This window comes from Grammomys surdaster, unplaced genomic scaffold (assembly GCF_004785775.1).
Source record: "Grammomys surdaster isolate TR1022 unplaced genomic scaffold, NIH_TR_1.0 126398, whole genome shotgun sequence".
NCBI classification, from domain to species: domain Eukaryota; kingdom Metazoa; phylum Chordata; class Mammalia; order Rodentia; family Muridae; genus Grammomys; species Grammomys surdaster.
Window position 1 is genome coordinate 4,008,635 of NW_021621192.1, and position 21,147 is coordinate 4,029,781.

The 21,147-nt window shown below is 37.8% G+C and overlaps 1 protein-coding gene across 2 annotated transcripts in view; it reads right to left on the bottom strand.

Moving 5' to 3' along the window:
- Senp7 (SUMO specific peptidase 7) overlaps positions 1–21,147 on the bottom strand; it is a 114,924-nt gene that overhangs the window by 38,363 nt on the left and 55,414 nt on the right. For both annotated transcript variants that reach the window (XM_028760222.1, XM_028760221.1), the window contains one exon: positions 4,837–4,952. In XM_028760222.1, the coding sequence (XP_028616055.1) occupies positions 4,837–4,952 (116 nt within the window). The remainder of the gene's footprint in view (positions 1–4,836; positions 4,953–21,147) is intronic.

Genomic DNA, 21,147 nt, shown 5'->3' on the forward strand with positions numbered 1-21,147 from the left:
ATATAAAAGGTGTATCCTATATAAACTGGCTCTGTTCTTTAGACAATAGATGTGAAAGACATGTTACAAATTTTATGGAGAGAAAATATCCTTTCATTGAGTAATGAAAATGAAACAACTAACCATGGCTTTTTTTAAATTTGGTACAAATACATTTTTGTTGTTGTTGTTGTTTTGTTTTGTTTTTTGAGACAGGGTTTTTCTGTATAGGCCAGGCTATTCTGAAACTGTCCCTGGAGTCCAGGCTGGCCTTAAACAAATCTACCTTCCTCTGCTTCCTGAGTGCTGGGATTAAAGAGTCTTACTAAAATATGGAAAATCTGTCTTTTAAAATGTCTGTGTAATTCACCACTATTTTAAAAACTAGCCACAATACATTTAACTTAAAAGTAAAGACACTAAAATTTAAGAATAAAATTATGATTGCTGATCTTTAAAAAGAAGCCAAACTGTCTTTCTTCACCAACTGTCTCTGGAATGTTATTATTTACAACAATAAAAATATGTTTGATAGTTTGTTTCTTCTTTTAATAATCAAAACATCCCCAATCTAAGTACCCAATAAACGAACCATTCTGCAGTGAAGAACTTCCTTTTTAATCAAAAAGTATCATTTTGGAAGCCTCTGCCAGTCATCACTAAAATATTTTGTATTTCAGTTTAACAATATATGCTGCATAAAAATATCTTCCAGTATGTTTTAATGAAGAGTTTAAATTACTTTATTGTCTAAATCATCATCATGAGAACCAACTCTAATTTTACACAACCAAATCACAAAGCAAGCAACATTTAGTCACAACTTATATTCATTTAAAAATTACTGGCTTCAACTTTCCAATTTAAAAAAAAATGAAAAAAATGAAAAATATTCTATTCCTTCTCCCAAGAAAATCAGCCAATTATCAACACACTACGTTTTAAAGCATAAAAAATTTTATTTGTATCACAAATCATTAAAAAGTCAGGTATAGGAGTATATGGGCAGTACAACTTGAAGACAATGCACAGTTTTTAAAAATGAGACATGAGGGCTACAGAAATGCCTCAGAGGCAAAGCAATATGTTCAGTTCCCTGAGCTCAATTCCTAGCAACCACCTGGTGGCTCATCTATAATGAGACCTGATGCCCTCTTCTGGCCTGCAGGAATACATGCAGGCAGAACATTGTATACATAGTAAATAAATACATCTCTTTTAAAAAATGAGACATGATGAATAAGGGACATTCAGAAGAGGTGAATCTGGGAGACGTTAGGAGGCAGAGTGGGATTACATGTTCAAAATATATTGTATGAAATTCTAAAAGATTGATTATATTAAAAGATCAATGACAATTTCTTAAAATAAATACTATATCTAATTATAATTTTTAAACAAAAGTTTTATAGTAAAAGACTTAGAAGAGCCAGGTGTAAGTGGGTACATCTTTAATCCTAGCACTCAGGAGGCAGGGGCAGGCTGACTGCTGTAATCTCAAGGCCAGCCTGCTCAGCATAGTGAGACCCTTTCTCAAAAACAAACAAATAAAAGGGACTAACAAAGGAAAGAGGGACTTGAGAAAAGCAAAAAACTCTATTTTATAGGATCCTACATTCAAATAATTTACTACTTATACAGAGGTCAAGCCAAAACAGAAATAAACTTATTATTTAGAGCTGGGTACTATAAAACTAAGGTGCTACTATACACAATTTAAGGTGGAAAATATTCCTAGCAAATAAAATTCAAGAAGATACAAAACTCCTGGGAATAAAAGATATTAAGCATTTCCAATATATTCTTACAGTAAAAAAAAAAATCCACAAGGCAGACTTATTTATCTACAAAAAAATACTATACCTGTAATTAACTTTAAAATGTCTTTTGTGGTAAAGCTTTAAATCAGAAAAAATATATCTTCTTTAATTATATTTTTATTATTATTTTATATTTGTTTTATTTAGCGTATATAGTAATGTGTGACATTATGAAAGTTTTATACATATTTTTGTTTCTATTCATCAATCTTCTCCCTGACTCTTCTCCCCAGTATCCCTGTAGCCAATCTACTTTCTAGTTTCTGACCTATATTGACAGACACTCCCACACAACTATACACAGTGTCAAAATCAAAACCCAGGAGACTTTTATACCTCATTTAAAATAGTATCCATAGCCAACCATTTCCTGACAAATTTTATGATTTAATTTTTCTTTACAGCTACCTAGATTTATTTCTGGGTCTTTGATTATGTTCCACTGGTCTATATGTCTGTTTTGTTGGTGACACTATGGTGTCACCACAGTGTTTGTCACTATGGATCTGTAGTATAATCTGAAGCCAGATATTATGACACCTCCTGGCAGTGTTCTGCCTACTGAGATTGGTTTAGCCATCTTCTGTGTTTCAATATAACACTTATGGGTTCTTTTCTAATATTGTGAAGAGGGTTACTGAAATTTCGATGGGGATTATACTGAATCTGTGTATTACTTCTGGCAATTTGGTCATTTTATAGTATGGTATTCATTCCACTGATCCAGAATCTGGTAATTTGAGTAGGTATGACCTCCATAGACTCATCTGTTTGAATGCTTGGTCCATACGGAATGGCACTATTAGGAGGTGTGGTCTTATTGGAGGAGATGCGGCCTTGTTAGAGGAAGTTTGCCACTATGGAAGCAGGACATTGCAGTCTTAAATGCCCAGTGTGAAATCCAATCCAGTTTCCTCCAGGCTTCCTGAGGATCAAGATGTAGAATTCCTTCAGCACCATGACCGCCTGGATGCTCCCATGCTTCCCACCATGATGATAATGGACAAACCTCTTGAAACTATAACTCAGCCCCAACTAAATGCCCTTTATAAGAGTTGCCTTGGTCATGGTGTCTCTTCAGAGCAATGAAACCCTAACTAAGACACAAAAGGAAATTTAAAGATTCCTAAAATAAAGTAAAAAATTATACCACAACTTCTGAGATGGAGCTAAGGCAGTACTAAGAGTAGGAAAGTGTAGAGCAGGATAAAAGCCATGTCTGTGTGACTACAAGAGTGTGTGGAAGAAGTTAAAACAAAAAGCAAACAAAAGATAAAAAAAGGAAAGAGCTCCACAAAACAGAAATATGACTATCTGGAACTAGAGGGAATCCCTAACCACACCAAATTACTCACAAAATCTCAAATATACAAAATGAAACCCAGCCAGTTTTAGTTACAAATATTTTTGACTAAAGTCAATTCATTTTATTCAGTCTTCAAGCATCAGCAATCAACCTTAAAGCTAAGCATATAAATAATGCTGTACTAACAAGTTCCATATAGTTCATAAGAAATAAACACTTCCATTGTATATTAACAATCTCGTTGGTTGTGTGGGAGCTTAGCTCTATAAAACAGTCATGCTTTCTCTAGTGTCCTCAAAAACATTTCAGCTGGCTTCTAGTAGACATAAAAGTTAGTTTCCTTTGTTTCTATGAGGTCTACTAAGAAAATGTTGTACGGGTAGTTAAATGGTTATGATTACTTGTTACCCGACTATGAGGACATGAGTTCAACCCCAGAACCCATTTAAAGGTTAGGAATGGTCTTGCTCCCCCAGGTCAAAGAGGGTAGAAGATGGAGGCTTGCTAGGGCTTATGGGCTGCCAGTCCAGCCAAACAATGTCAGCTCTGTGTTTAGAGAAAAAAGCCTGTTCCAAAGGAATAAGGCAGAAAATAATAAACGAGACAAGGCGAGAGAGAGAGAGAGAGAGAGAGAGAGAGAGAGAGAGAGAGAGAGAGACAGACAATCTTTAATAGTTATATTTGAAATAAGATACATAAATTTTCATGAAGTATGATTAAAGGACATTTTTCTTGTGAATAATTTAAAAATTACTTACAAAAAAAATACCTCAACCTGCTTTAAACTATCAACAACCCAAGAGACCTCAAAGGTCTTAATTTCACAAGTTAGGATAGTAAACTAGTTTTTTTTTTTCTGGAATAGCTGGAATTTATTTTTTTTAATTATCTTTCATCTTTTTTTACAGTCGTCATTATCCCCCCCCCCGTTCTTCCCTACAACAGTTCCTCAACCCATTCCTTCTCCCGACCCCCAACCCCATCTCCAAGAGGTTGTCCCCACCACCCCCACACACCTCGCCAGGCCTCCCCATTCCCTAGGGCCTTAAGGGTCAGGTGCATCTTCTCCCACTGAGGCCAAACCAGGCAGTCTTGTGCTGTATGTGTGTCAGGAGCCTCAGACCAGCTGGTGTATATTGCCTGGTTGGTGGCTCAGTGTCTGAGAGATCTAATGGGTCCAGGTTTAGTAAACTAGTTTTGGTAAAAAAAAATTTTTTGGTAAAAAAGAACTTGTAGGTATTAAAAGAAAAATTAAAAGGAAAGGAGTCATAACATCATTGATGATGTACATTAAGAGACCTACAAAGAAACATTACAAGTCTGAGATGTATGTTCTAAAATCAGCTTAGGTAAGCATCCTTGGAAAGTTACAATAAGTTCTGACCAATAAGGAATGCAATTTATAGTGCAAAAATAATCATTGGGAAGAGTGTACTAAAATTGCAGGTAACAGCGATATTAATATCCATGAAAACAATTTGAACAGCCAACCCAACTTAATTTCACAGACTCTTTAACTCTATACACACACAAAAAGAGAAAAACTACTATTCAAACTTAACTTTTGGGATCGGCAAATAAAGAAAGAAATACATACTTAGGTATCTAAATAGATGTTTATGCAATTTTATTTGTATTAAGTAACTCCCATTTACTTTTTCATATCCATAATAAAAATCATTGTAAATACAATAAAGAAAATCTTAACTTCAGTTTCTAGCAATCACGAACCTTTAGGCTGAGGAGCAGCCACCTCAGGAGCGGTGTCTCCATCATCACCCTGCTTCTGTGTCCCACATGCAGCTTCCTTTGCAGGAACATTACCTGTCCTGCTTGGTTTGGGGCTCCTGCAAAACAGAAATTGTATTATATTTATTTCTTTCTTATTAAACTATCTTTTTAAAAAGATTTATTTATTTTATGTCTATGAGTACACTGTAGCTATCTTCAGACACACCAGAAGAGGGCATGTGACCACATTACAGATGGCTGCGAGCCACCATGTGGTTGCTGGGAACTGAACTCAAGACCCCTGGAAGAGCAGTCAGCGCTCTTAATTTCTGGTCCATCTTTCCAGCCCTTATATTCACTCTAATAAGACTCAAATGAATTTAGAGAACACATAGCACACATTAAATTAAAATCTAATAGGCTAAAAATATATTCTCACATGTAATCCTATATGATATAGGCACTTGAAAAATATACTTTTCAGATTTGAAAAGTAAGTTTTCTTCTCCAAAGGACTTTGAGGGAAATAGAGAATTTAAACACAGTATCTGCAATGTGAGGAAAAACTAACCTTGCATCACTGGATAAGCCAAAGCATAGAAGGTAAAACAGTAATGAACCAGTACTAAAGCAAACATAAATCAAAGCTACTTGTTAATATATTTCAAAAATGGTTCAAAAATAAAGAGAATAAAGATTAGAGTGTGTTAACCAATTTTATCTATATAAAATAATTTAAAATCTAAGATGCAGGTAAAATAATTAAAATAAAATACTGAGAGAAAACAAATTTTAGTCTCAGTGTGGAGGTACGCTCCTTTGATCCCAGAGGCCAACAAAGGATGTATTGAAAGACCTCGTCTCAAAAAAGAAAAGAACAAAAGAAGAAAAACAATTTTTTCCATGATAAGCATAAATTTTTTTAATATTTTTTTAAAATACAAAAGAATATACATATAAAAAATATAAAACTTTGGCCTAGAAGAATTCAAGCCTATTTGAGGAATGCTTAAAAGACAGAGGGTAAAAAAGTAACATCTTGACTTTTTAGAATGCCTCTTTTTAAAACATGAGCAAATGTAATACACACAACATATACACACAATTTAAATTAATCTTTAAAACCATGTCAAAACAAAGGTGATTATTTTATATGCTAGTAGTTAACAATTTTTAAAAATCACTAAGTAAATGATTTAATGTTATCCCTTTATAGCAAAAAAAAAAAAAAAAAGGAGAATAAGAACAGAAAGAAAATAGTAAAGATTTCAACAGAAACACAATCTAGGAAAACAGTGCAAAGGATGAACAAAACTAAAAGTTGGTTATTTGAAAAAGTAATGGACAAGTTTGTAAGTACCCTTAGAAAAACTAAGACAGTTGAAAATTAGAAAAAAAAATGAAGACATTGCAACAGATAACTCTAAAATGAAAGGAATTATGAAAACATTACAAATTATATGCGCCAAACCAGAGAACTCTGGAGAAAACTTATAAATTCCTAAACATATACTAATTCCCAAGACTGATTCATGGAGAATTAAACCTGTTTAGACCAATAATGAACAATGAAATCTGTTTAGTTATAAAAACCTTTTCTATCAAAGAAAAGTCTAAAAAGTGATGGTGTCACTTCAAAACTCCATCCTCGGGCTGGAGAGATGGCTCAGTGGTTAAGAGCACTGACTGCTCTTCCAGAGGTCCTGAGTTCAACTCCCAGCAACCACACGATGGCTCACAACCATCTGTAATGGAATCTGATGCCCTCTTCTGGTGTGTCTGAAGACAGCTACAGTGTACTCATATACATAAAATAAATAAATAAATTAAAAAAAAAACTCCATCTTCAAGAACACAGGCAGTGCAAAGCCAGCTGTGTCAGAACCCATGAGACTCCTCAAACAATATAAGCTATTGTCAACTGCCCTTGGTTGCCTTCCAGAACTTGAAGGTAAGACCCTATTGCTAAAGATTTGAGACACGACTTGGAGAAATCCAGCTGGCTATGATCTGAAAGCCTCCTGTTCTCATCGTATCTGAAGGTGCTATGCAAACTACCAAAGGAGAAAAGCAATGGTCCTACCCAGATGTAAAACCTATGAAACACAGCAATGACCAGCATAGCATGACTTCCCCAGGGGTGCAATACTGGCACTTATACCTTGGGAGTACACAACAGCCACCTAACAGGACTTAAGACTCACTCAATAGGAAGAAATTCACACCCACTACTATAAACCTAAAAAATTACCTGTGGCTAGTGAGGTCATGGACCCTAGGGGAGAATCAGCTGTTACCACTTTCCTAAACCAGAATAAATTTTAACTGCATTCTAAGAATTTATCCTAATACCTACATATAAATATAATTCTCATTTCTCATCAAAAATCTTTTTGCCCTTTTGGCTGGGGCAGAAACAGAGTTGGTCTGCTCCTGTGGAGATACTGAATCCTGAGCCATCCTAGAGGAGCCACTGCACTCAGAGCAGCCAGTAAGAACTCCATCTCACTCCCTAAGCCCCAGAGTTACATCTGGGAGGCAGGGACCCCCAGGACCCACCAGCTACCCAAACCCCGCCCCTCCGGAATTCCACTTCCCTTCCACCCCTGCCTGGTCCTTTTGGCTGGGGCAGACACAGAGTTGGTATGCTCCTGTGGAGATACTGAATCCTGAGCCATCCTAGAGGAGCCACTGCACTCAGAGCATCAGACACCGAGCTGGTTTGCACTTGGGAGACACTGTATCCTAAGCCATCCTAGAGGAACCACTGCACCCAGAGCAGAAGGATTTCCAGATCCAAGAGGTGGCCTGAGTCCCAGGAGTTCTTACACCCAGGAGATTAGGATCATAAGACCACAGAGACATCTGGACTCTGAGGAGCTCTACCACAAGCAAGATAACCGGAAATACAGACTCCAGTCTTACACAATGAGGGCAGGTAACACTAGAGTTAACCAGATGGTGAAAGGCAAGCGCAAGAACATAAGCAACAGAAACCAAAGTTATTGGCATCATCAGTACCCAGTTCTCCCAATATAGCAAGCCCTGAACACCCCATCACACCTGAAAAGCAGGATTCAGAATTAAAATCACTTCTCATGATGATGATAGAGGATTTTAAGAAGGACATAAGTAACTCCTTTAAAGAAATACAGGAGAGTACAAGTAAACAGGTAGAAGCCCTTAAAGAGGAATCACAGAAATCCCTTAAAGAACTGCAAGAAAACACAAAGAAGGAATTAAACAAAAACATTCAGGATCTGAAAATGGAAACAGAAACAATAAAGAAAGCTCAAAGGGAGACAACCATGGAAATAGAAAACTTAAGAAAGAGATCAGGAGTCACAGACACAAGCATCACCAACCGAATACAAGAGATAGAAGAGAGAATCTCAAATGCAGAAGATACCATGGAAAATATTGACACAGTTGTCAAAGAAAATGCAAAATGCAAAAAACTCCTAACCCAAAACATCCAGGAAATCCAGGACACAATGAGAAGACCAAACCTAAGGATAATGGTATAGATGAGAATGAAGATTCCCAACTTAAAGGGCCAGTAAATATCTTCAACAAAATTATTGAGGAAAACTTCCCTAACCTAAAGAACAAGATGCCCATAAACATACAAGAAGCCTACAGAACACCAAATAGACTAGACCAGAAAAGAACTACCTCCGGTCACATAATAATCAAAACATCAGATGCACAAAACAAAGAAAAAATACTAAAAGGAGTAAGGGAAAAAGGTCAAGTAACATATAAAGGCAGACCTATAAGAATTACACCAGACTTCTCACCAGAGACTATAAAAGCCAGAAGAGCCTGGACTGACATCATACAGACCCTAAGAGAACACAATTGCCAGCCCAGATTACTATACCCAGCAAAACTCTCAATCACTATAGATGGTGAAACCAAGATATTCCATGACAAAACCAAATTTGCACAATATCTTCCCACAAACCCAGCATTTCAAAGAATAATTGATGGAAAATGCCAACACAAGGAGGGAAACTACAACCTAGAAAAAGCAAGAAAGTAATCTTTCAACAACCCCAAAAGAAGATAGCTATACAAACATAATTCTACCTCTAACAACAAAAATAACAGGAAGCCACAATCATTTTTCCTTAATATCTCTTAACATAATTGGACTCAATTCCCCAATAAAAAGACGCAGACTATCAGACTGGATACACAAACAGGACACAGAATTTTGCTGCATACAAGAAACACTCCTCAGTGACAAAGACAGACACTACCTCAGAATAAAAGGGTGGAAAACAATTTTCCAAGCCAATGGTCCCAAGAAACAACCTGGAGTAGTCATTCCAATATCAAATAAAATTGACTTTCATCCAAAATTAATCAAAAAAGATAAGGAAGGACACTTCATACTCATCAAAGGAAAAATCTACCAAGGTGAACTCTCAATTCTGAACATCTATGCTCCAAATGCAGGGGCACATACATACATAAAAGAAACTTTACTAAAGCTCAAAACACACATTATACCTCACACAATAATAGTGGGGGATTTCAACACCCCACTCTCAGCAATGGACAGATCATGGAAACAGAAACTAAACCGAGACACTTTGACATTAACAGAAGTTATGAACCAAATGGACTTAACAGACATCTATAGAACATTTCATCCTAAAACAAAAGAATATACCTTTTTCTCAGCACCTCATGGTACCTTCTCCAAAATAGACCATATAATTGGTCACAAAACAGGCCTCTACAGATACAAAAAGACTGAAATAATCCCATGCATCTTATCAGATCACCACGGACTAAGACTGGTCTTTAATAATGACAAAACCAATGGAAAACCCACATGCACATGGAAACTGAACAACTCTCTACTCAATGATGACTTGGTCAAAGAAGAAATAAAGAAAGAAATTAAAGACTTTTTAGAATTCAATGAAAATGAGGACACATCATACCAAAACTTGTGGGACTCCATGAAGGCAGTGCTAAGAGGAAAACTCATAGCTCTAAGTGCCTACAAAAAGAAACTGGAAAGAGCACACACTAACAACTTGACTGCACAACTAAAAGCTCTAGAACAAAAAGAAGCAAATTCACCCAGGAGGAGTAGAAGGCAGGAAATAATCAAACTTGGGGATGAAATCAACCAAATAGAAACAGAAAGAACAATACAAAATATCAACAAAACCAGGAGCTGGTTCTTTGAGAAAATCAACAAGATAGATAAACCCTTAGCCAGATTAACCAGAGGGCAGAGAGACAGTATCCAAATTAATAAAATCAGAACTGAAAAGGGAGACATAACAACAGAAACTGAAGAAATTCAAAAAATCATCAGATCCTACTACAAAGGCCTATACTCAACAAGACTGGAAAACCTGGATGAAATGGACAACTTCCTAGACAAATACCAGTTACCAAAGTTAAATCAGGAGCAGATAAACCATCTAAACAGTCCCATAACCTCTAAGGAAATAACAGCAGTCATTAAAAGTCTCCCCACCAAAAAAAAGCCCAGGACCAGATAGTTTTAGTGCAGAATTCTATCAGACCTTCAAGGAAGACCTAATACCAATTCTCTTCAAACTATTCCACAAAATAGAAACAGAAGGAACACTACCCAATTCGTTCTATGAAGCTACAATTACACTCATACCCAAACCCCACAAGACCCAACAAAGAAAGAGAACTTCAGACCAATCTCTCTTATGAACATCGATGCAAAAATACTCAATAAAATTCTAGCAAACCGAATCCAAGACCACATCAAAACAATCATCCATCATGATCAAGTAGGTTTTATCCCAGGAATGCAGGGATGGTTCAATATTCGGAAATCCATCAATGTAATCCACTATATAAACAAACTCAAAGAAAAAAACCACATGATCATCTCACTAGATGCTGAGAAAGCATTTGACAAAATTCAACATCCCTTCATGATAAAAGTTTTGGAAAGATCAGGAATTCAAGGCCCCTACATAAACATAGTAAAAGCAATTTACAGCAAACCAGTAGCCAACATCAAACTAAATGGAGAGAAACTTGAAGCAATCCAACTAAGATCAGGGACTAGACAAGGCTGCCCACTCTCCCCCTACCTATTCAATATAGTACTGGAAGTCCTAGCCAGAGCAATCAGACAACAAAAAGAAGTCAAAGGGATACAAATAGGAAAGGAAGAAGTCAAAATATCACTATTTGCAGATGATATGATAGTATACTTAAGTGACCCCCAAACTTCCACCAGAGAACTCCTAAACCTGATAAACAACTTCAGCAAAGTGGCTGGTTATAAAATCAACTCAAACAAATCAGTAGCCTTCCTCTACATGAAAGATAAACAGACTGAAAAAGAAATTAGGGAAATGACACCCTTCACAATAGTCGCAAATAATATAAAATACCTTGGTGTAACTCTAACCAAGCAAGTGAAAAGACCTGTATGGCAAGAACTTCAAGTCCCTGAAGAAAGAAATGGAAGAAGATCTCAGAAGATGAAAAGATCTCCCATGCTCATGGATTGGCAGGATTAATATAATAAAAATGGCCATCTTGCCAAAAGCAATCTACAGATTCAATGCAATCCCCATTAAAATCCCAACTCAATTCTTCACAGAGTTAGAAAAGGAAATTCTCAAATTCATTTGGAATAACAAAAAAACCAGGATAACGAAAACTATTCTCAACAATAAAAGAACTTCTGGAGGAATCACCATCCCTGACTTCAAGCTGTACTACAGAGCAATAGTGATAAAAACTACCTGGTATTGGTACAGAGACAGGCAGGAAGCTCAATGGAATAGAATTGAAGACTCAGAAATGAACCCACACACCTATGGTCACTTGATCTTTGACAAAGGAGCTAAAACTGTCCAATGGAAAAAGGACAGCATTTTCAACAAATGGTGCTGGTTCAACTGGAGGACAACATGTAGAAGAATGAAAATTGATCCATTCTTATCTACTTGTACAAAGCTCAAGTCTAAGTAGATAAAGGACCTCCACATAAAACCAGATACACTGAAACTAATAGAAGAGAAGGTGGGAAAGAGCCTCGAATATTTGGGCACAGGGGAAAAGTTCCTGAACAGAACACCAATGGCATATGCTCTAAGATCAAGACTTGACAAATGGGACTTCATAAAACTGCAAAGTTTCTGTAAAGCAAAGGACACTGTCAACAGGACAAAACGACAACCAACAAATTGGGAAAAGATCTTTATCAATCCTTCATCTGATAGTGGGCTAATATCCAATATATACAAAGAACTCAAGAAATTAGACTCCAGACAACCAAATAACCCTATTAAAAAATGGGGTATAGAACTTAACAAAGAATTTTCAACTGAGGAAACTCGAATGGCCAAGAAGCACCTAAAGAAATGTTCAGTATCCTTAGTCATCAGGGAAATGCAAATCAAAACAACCCTGAGATTCCATCTCACACCAGTCAGAATGGCTAAGATTAAAAACTCAGGTGATAGTAGATGCTGGCGAGGGTGTGAAGAAAGAGGAACACTCCTCCATTGTTGGTGGGACTGCAAGATGGTGCAACCACTTTGGAAATCAGTCTGGCGGTTCCTCAGAAAATTGGACATAGCATTACCTGAGGATCCAGCTAAACCACTCCTAGGCATATACCCAGAAGATGCCTGAACATATAACAAGGACATATGCTCAAATATGTTCATAGCAGCCTTATTTATAATAGCCAGGAGCTGGAAAGAACCCAGATGTCCTTCAACTGAGGAATGGATTCAAAAAATGTGGTATATTTACACAATGGAGTATTACTCAGCTATTAAAAACAATGAATTCGAGAATTTCCTAGGTAAATGTATGGAACTAGAAATTATCATCCTGAGTGAGGTAAGCCAATCACAAAAGAACACACATGGTATACACTCACTGATTATTGGATATTAGCCCAGAACCTTGAAATGCCCAAGATTCAACTCACAGGCCACATGAAACTCATGAAGAAGGAAGACCAAGTGGGGGTGATTCGGTCCTTCTTAGAAGGAGTAACAAAATACTCAAGGGAGCAAATATGGAGACAAAGTGAGGGACAGAAACTGAAGGAGGGGCCGTCTGAAGACCATTCCACCTGAGTATCCATTCCATGTGCAGTCACCAAAGGTAGATGCTGATGTGAAAGTCAGGAAGTGCATGCTGATAAGAGCCTGATATGGATGTCTCCTCAGAGGTCTGCAAGAGTCTGACATATTCAGAGGCAGATGCTCACAACTAGACATTGAACTGATCATGGGGTTCCCAATGGAGGAGTTAGAGTGAATACCATTGGTGCTGAAAGGGTTTGTGGCCCCATGAGGAGAGCAACAATACCAACCAACCACAGCTCCCAGGGTCTAAACAACCAGCCTGGAAGCACTTAGGGAGGGACCCATGGCTTCAGCTGTATACGTAAGAGCGGAGGGCCCTGCTGGGCATAGGTGGGAGAAGAGATCCTTGGCCTCATGAAGGCTGGACGCCCCAGGGGGTGGGAATTTGAGGGTGGGGATGTGGGAGTGGGGGGTGTAGGTAGGGGTACATCCGCAGAGAAGCAGGAGGAGGGATGAGGGGATAGGGGGTTCCTGGGTGGGTGTGGGATAGAGTAAGGGGACAACATATGAAATGCAAATAAAACATCCAATAAAAAAAAATCTTTTTGCAGCCAGGCAGTGGTGGTGCACGTCTTTAATCCTAGCACTTGGGAGACAGAAGCAGGCAGATTTCTAAGTTTGAGGCCAGCCTGGTCTACAGAGTGAGTTCCAGGACAGCCAAGGCTATACAGAGAAACCCTATCTCGGGAAAAAAAATCTTTTTGCAGCAGATAAGAGTCCATTACATAAAAAGAAAACTGTTGGAAATAACAGAGCAGAGCATGGAGTGCCCAATACCAACTGATGCATCTACATCACAACTCCTAACCTGGAGGCTCAAGGAACATCACAAGAGGACAGAGAAAGGCTACATCAGCAGCACCCATGAAATCTCAATAATATGGCTACCTAAACTAGACCTGGACCATGACATGCTAAAGTGGATAGGGAAAATCTCACAAAGTCCTTTCTCAGATGAAGAGCTCAAGCAAGTAATGGCTGCTGTGAGAAAGAGATTTAGTATTTTCCAGGGATAAGCTCCAATCCCTGCAGTCCCACATCACCAGTCCTAAACATATAACAAAAAGAAACACTAATGGACTCAGCAAGTTGCATTTATATGTACATGTCTGTATATATGTGTATATAAGTACAACAATAATAATAAAAAAGGAAGAGGTCATGAATTTGAGAAGAAATTGGGAAAAACAGATGGGAAATAGGCTGATAATTGTTGTAAATACAGTACTCATATATGTAAAATTCTCAAAAAAAATGAAAACAAAAAGGAAAGAACAATGAGTATCTAGAGTAGGCCTTAGATTAAAATTATTTCATGATTGATTTAAATATAATAATTAAGGTTTCTATGTTAAGATAATAAAAAATTGCCATGTTAAATAAGTAAATATTCTACCTGAAGTAGGTAATTTAAATATTCTATCAATTCTTGGTTTCTGATGTAAATGAAAACTTTCGGCCGGGCGGTGGTGGCGCACGCCTTTAATCCCAGCACTTGGGAAGCAGAGGCAGGCGGATTTCTGAGTTCGAGAGTTCGAGGCTAGCCTGGTCTACAGGGTGAGTTCCAGGACAGCCAGGGCTTCACAAAGAAACCCTGTCTCGAAAAAAAAAAAGAAAGAAAGAAAAGAAAACTTTCTTTCCCAAATAATTCTATTCTGATTATCTGTAACAGGGAGTAGTAACAGCTCTTAGCAGAATAAGGCTAACACAGAGCTTTTAATCTTCACATAACATTTGCTTAAGTGCACAAGTGTGAAATCTGCAGAGGAGACAACAGTTTCTACGGTTACAGCTTGCATTAATCTACTCACAGAGTTTGTACTTGTCGTTTTATATAATAAGAAAGAGTTGGCATGTTAGCACATTCTTTAAAACAATAGTTAACAGTCTGTCTCTGAGAAGTTCTAATAATTTCTACATACCCATTATGCTTTTGAGAAGTGAGTAAAGGTGGTTTCAACAGATGTCAATCTATTCTATGTTCATCTTATATTTCAGTTATATTGGGACATACCTACTAAAGTGATGGTATAGGTATGAGTCTACATATTTCCACTAAGTATTCTAAATTCTCCTTTCAAAATGACCTGTTTTAAGACAAGAGAGAAGTACAGTTTCACCAGGGGAGCTCTGAACTCCTTAACCTAATGGTGAGGCTGATCAAGCACTGACAAATGCTTTGGCCACAGTGTTGTTGGCAATAGTGGTCTCAGATCATTCTGGCATTTCCAGGACAGAAGCCTTCAGAAGCATCAACTACAGCAATAACCTTTAACATAATTTGTTTTATTAGCAGCAATAAGAAATAAAAATAAGGTTACTACTTATTATCAAACATTGGGTTATATATTTTACTGAGATCTAAACGTCAATTCAAAGAGACATACACTCTTACCCCTGTTTTAAAGATACAATGAACTTGCCAGGATAATTCAGTGTGTTAGCAACACAGATGAAAGCTGAATTCAGATCTAGCTACAACGTTTATGCTTATTCCAAATGTAAGAACTCAAGACTTTTGACAACAAAAGAACTGATTTTCAGAGGACACATCAAAGCTACCCAGAAACTTCACAACAACTTTTAAGGAACTTAAAGAGAGACAGAGTTCTCACTGAGTAGATCCTGGAAACAAACAGAAACGTCATACTTACACTTATCATCATTCACCTTTGGTGTGAGGCCTGAAAAGCACAGATTATAATAGACAGTTTCCTAAGCCTCTCACAAGAACTATTTTCTTAATTACATAAATGTATTCCAATGTAATTTATATTCTATAGAAAAAGAACATCATAAATTTCAACAAAAAGTACTTAAATTATAACACTTGTTTATAGTACATATTTTTTAATTTATATATTTATTTAAATGTAGGAAGGTGGGGCTCAAGAGATGGCTCAGCAGTTAAAAGCACTGACTGTTCTCCTAGAGGTCCTGAGTTTAACTCCCAGCAACCACATGATGGCTCACAACCATCTGTAATGGGATGCCCTCTTCTTGGTGTGTCTGAAAACAGCTACAGTGTACTCATACATAAAACAGATAAATCTTTAAAAAAAAAAAAAAGAATCTTAAAAAAAAAAAGAATCTTTAAATGTAGGAATGCTCTAGCTACATGTACACCTGCATGCCAGAAGAGGGCACCAGATCCTTTTATAAATGGTTGCGAGCCATCATGTAGTTGCTGGAAATTGAATATAGGAGAGTAGCCGGTAATAGATTGATTCCTAGTATCCACAAAGCAGCTCACAACCAACTGTAATTACAGTTCCAGGGAATCCAACACCCGCTTCTCATCTCATGGGCACTGCACATGGGGTACATGCATGTATACAGGCAAAAGTTCCATGTACATAAAGACAAAATGGAAAATTTTAAATGATAATGTAAGAAGTAATAAGTGCAGCCAAAATTAACCCTCTTTTTCAATTCAGAAAAATTAAGCTCAAGGTTCAATGTCATAGACATTAACCTAGATGTATAAAATTCAATATAAAGATAAATATGGCACAGCACCTCTCAAGTAAAATGTTTTCAATCTACTAGAGTGGGGGAAAGCAAACACATAAAATAATATGATAAATACATTTCTTAAATTTCTAATTATATATTCAATCAATTGTCTGGATAATAATACTGAAATTCTTTTTAATTAATTTTTTAGCTATATTCATTTTATTTTATGTGTCTGAACATTCTGCCTGCCTGTATGTATGTGTGCCAGTTGAATGCCTAGTGTTCATAAAGTTCAGAAGAGGGCATATGATCCCTGGAAAATAGAGTTATGGATGGCTGAGGCATCATTTGGGAGCTGGGAACTGAACCCAGGTCCTCTAGAAGAACAGCTCCTGCTCTAAACACTGAACCTCCTCTCAAGCCCATCACTGACATTTTTTGAAGGTAAATTTTTAAAAGAGACTGTGATAGCTAGCTTTAACTGTCAGTCTAATATAAGCTAGAACCCCATGGGAGCACTGTCTCAATGAAGAACTGTCTACTTTGGGTTAGCCTGTAAGCGTATCTGTGATGGATGTTCTGAACTGTATTGACTGCTTGAGGCAGTTACACATAGGCAGGAAATCCCGAGCTATGCATGAATATGCTCCTGTTTCCGAATACAAGCAAGCATGCATGAACATACATGCATTTACTTCTCTCCGATCTTGGCTGTGGATATAGTGTAACAAGCTGCTTCAAGCTCCTGTCATTGTGACTTATCCACAATGATAGACTACAATCTGGGATTATGAACTAAAGTAAAACATTTTCTCTTAAGTAGCTTTTTGCCAGAATATTGTCACAAAAACGGAAAAGAGTAGAACAGAAACCTAATTACATAAATTATCTTTGATACATCATGAATCAGAACGCAGATATAAAAGTTTCAGAAATTTGTAAGAAATAAAAGTTTTAAAAGATACTACTTTTTAGAAATGTTAAGAAATTTGTTACAAACCTTTAAAGGGGGAACTTCAAGTATAATATTTACAGTGAAAATATAAACTTGAAGAAGACAGTTGGGGAGCTGGGGACATTAAGACCAGAACAAATTTTCACTGAAATAAAAGCTCTAAATTCTACAGACTGAAAACAGAAAATAACTTTGACTAGTATTTAGCAAATGAATGTTTAAAAATCTACTAAGTCAGCCCATCTGAATCCCGTTGGTCTGAGGTGGCCTGAAGAAAGACACCCAAGCACCTGGCCTGGGCAGCCCAAAGAAAGATGTTCAAGTGCCCACCCTGGTCCCTATGGCCTGGGGAGGCTGGAAAAAATTCACCCAAATGCCCACCCAAGCCAGGTTAGCCTCGAGCAGCCAGAAGACACTCAAGTGGCCACCCCAGCCAGAAGAAGACACATAAAAGCTTGTTCCAGGTGCCACATTATTATGGACCAATATGTGATGGAAAAATGGGAAAGCTGGTATACAGTGGAGTGATGGAAGAAAACATGAAGAAGAGAGGCTCATGGGCTACAAAGGTAGAACTGGAGACTCGATGGTAGTAAGGAACAGGTGGATATGAAGAGGCCATGGTGAGGTCCTAGGCAATGGCTGTGTCTGGGTCCGTGTTCCTGCTGCATGAAAGGTCTGTTGATATCTGTGGCTGGTGTTACCACCGAAAGCCAAGCACATGTCTGTGGTCTGGGCTGCCACAGGAGACATGTGGATATCTAAGGGCCGTACTGAGTGGCCTGCACTGCCACCAGAGCCCATTGGAACATCTGGACCCATGCTGCTGCCAGGGGCCATGACTGGGTCCATGGTCCTTTCACATCCAGGGTCTGTGTTGATGTCCCAGGCCCATGTTACCACCAAAGGCCATGCAGAAGAGAGCCACCTCCCAGGAGCCTGCTGAAGAGAGTCTTCTCCTGGCTATATTCAAATCAAGATGTAAAACCCTTGGCTCCTTCTTCAGCACCAAGTCTGCCTGCAGGCTGCCATGCTTCCTGCCATGATGATAATGGACTGAATCTCTGAAACTGCAAGCCAGCCAAAATTAAATATTTGCCTTTGTAAGAGTTGTCTTGATCATGGTGTCTCTTCACAGCAATTAAACTCTAAGACATGAGACCTGAGGGTATGAGAGCAGGAGAGCTGATCCTGCCCTGCCCCCTTGCCAGCTGCAGCACTGGGAGAGCTTACCCTGATGGTGCTGTGCAGGAGAGCTGTCAGGCTAACCAACTCAGCTCCTCTTAAGCTCATATCCAGAGCTCTGAGTTGGCCCATCCAACATCTACCCCATCCAAGAACTACTGGATGCATGAAAAGGGCTAATCCTACCCATTCGAAGCTGCAGGATCTCCATGACACAGGGCAACAACAGGATATCCAAGAGGAGTCCTGGTGAGGATCCTGTACTGATAGTGTAGCATTAGCCAGAGGCCTCAAACCAGACCAATGACTCATGGCAATGAACATTTTCGATGAAAGATGTGTGGACAAAAGTGTGTACTGTGACACACTACAGCTCCCATGACAATATTTTTTGAGGGTGGACGTTGTTGTTGTTTTCTTTTTTCTCTTCTTTTTGGGGGAGGTTGCAAGTGCAGAGGGTGAGTATGCAAGAACAGGGTTAAAGATGAGCAGGCCTGGGGTTCTTGATGTGGAATTCACAAAGAATCAATAAAAGGGTTTTTAAAATCTGGAAGTCAAACTTGGTATACACACAAAGGAAGCACAGCACTTGCAAGAAGGCAAAGGAGCGCAAGTCTAAGACTACACAGCTGAGCTACAGAGCAAAAATTCCCTCAATAAGATTAAGTAGAATTTATTAATTGAGCACCTTCTAGCTTTTTTCACAAATTATTTCTTAGTTCTAGACCCTCCACTTAGTGCTAAAACCAAATGATTTAAGATCTATTTTAAGTAGTACAGCAAGCTGCATTTGTTTACAGACCATTCTTGTCAGTAGTATATCTAGCCATTTGTTCAAAAAATATTTACTAACGCACTAAATGCCAGGTTAAGTTTTCCTAGTATAAACACAGTGGGAAAAAATGGATGGATGGACCCTTCAAGTCCATGTGGAGCAGGTTGGATGGACAGTGGCCCGATGGCTTATTGGCATCAGGCAATACTCTTCATTTTGTCCATCCACTGACTGTCAATTATTCTGGCATTTATGTCTGTAAAGTGACAATTTCCCTTGGTCAAAGAAGTGATCAAAAGGTCACCTATATTTCAGATCCTCCTACTACCACCACCCTTCAGCCTACAGTTCAGTGGCATTCCTCAACTGCTGACGTCAAGGATCTAGCAACAGAACATAAAAAATTGCCCTTTCCATTGTCAACTTTGGCAACACTTAAGGATGACACAATTGGCACCATCATTGCTAGTGTAGTGGGTGGGGCTCTCTTCATAGTACTTGTGAGCATTTTGGCTGGAATATTCTGCTATAGGCGACGACGGACGTTTCGTGGAGACTACTTTGCCAAAAACTACATTCCACCATCAGACATGCAAAAAGAATCGCAAATCGATGTTCTTCAACGGGATGAGCTTGATTCTTACCCAGACAGTGTAAAAAAGAAAAACAAAAACCCAGTGAACAACCTGATACATAAAGACTACTTAGAAGAGCCTGAGAAAACTCAGTGGAATAATGTAGAGAACCTCACTAGGTTTGAAAGACCAATGGATTATTACAAAGATCTAAAAATGGGAATGAAGTTCGTGAGTGAACGCTATAATGAAAACGAAGATGATTTAGTTTCCCACGTAAATGGTTCCGTAATTTCCAGGAGGGAGTGGTATGTCTAACAGCCACCAATGTGACTTCACTATGTACAATGTTTCATTCATACTAGCTGATCATTTCCAGATTGTTCATACTTTTTCTTGAGGAAGAATAAGCTTTTTCAAGTTGATTTCAAGCTTACTTTTTATATTCTGATCTGACAAATGAAAATGTAAAACCTGGGTTCAATGTATCTGAGCTGCTTTACAGTTTTTTTCACTGCTATACTACTGTCTCAAGATTTAAATTCTAATGCAGAGTACTTTATTGGTCTGAGGCACACAGGTAAGAAAGATGTCAACATTAAATGTATGAAGTTTTTGGTACAAAAATTAAAAACAGAAAAGAAATGAAACTACCTTGGCATTGTGTATTAAATATTTACCTAAGACTATAATCTCAAGTATAATGATTGTGTAACGTATACCTCTCAAAACTTATCTCCACTAAGAATACTCCAACAAAATTGACAGTAAAAGTCATTCAAGAAATGCTTATATATTTTTAGTATACTAAAATCATTCATCCTGGTGGAGTATCTTTTCATCTTCAAACATTATTTTCTAAGTTTCTATATAGATAGGATCTTTAACCTCTGCATTTAAATGAGCCTTGCCATAATTACTGTAGAGTGGCTTTTCAAAGATATTTTGTTGCACTAAAACTGTGGCCATAAACTCAGTGAATATGATGTGTGGAAGAGCATAAGGAGCTGTTCAGTATTTTTGTCCAAAATACATGCAAGAGTAATAAAATATATGACCCCTGACACAGTCATTACTAATGTTCTCATCTCTGGAAGAAAGTTCTTTAGTCGTTTTGTGAACATGGTTTTGGTACACGAAGCATTGACCTTATTTTAGTGCTTCATTTGCTAAGCGTATGAATCGTGATACAAACGTGGTACAGGACAGAGAGGGTATCTGAGTCTGTTTGTG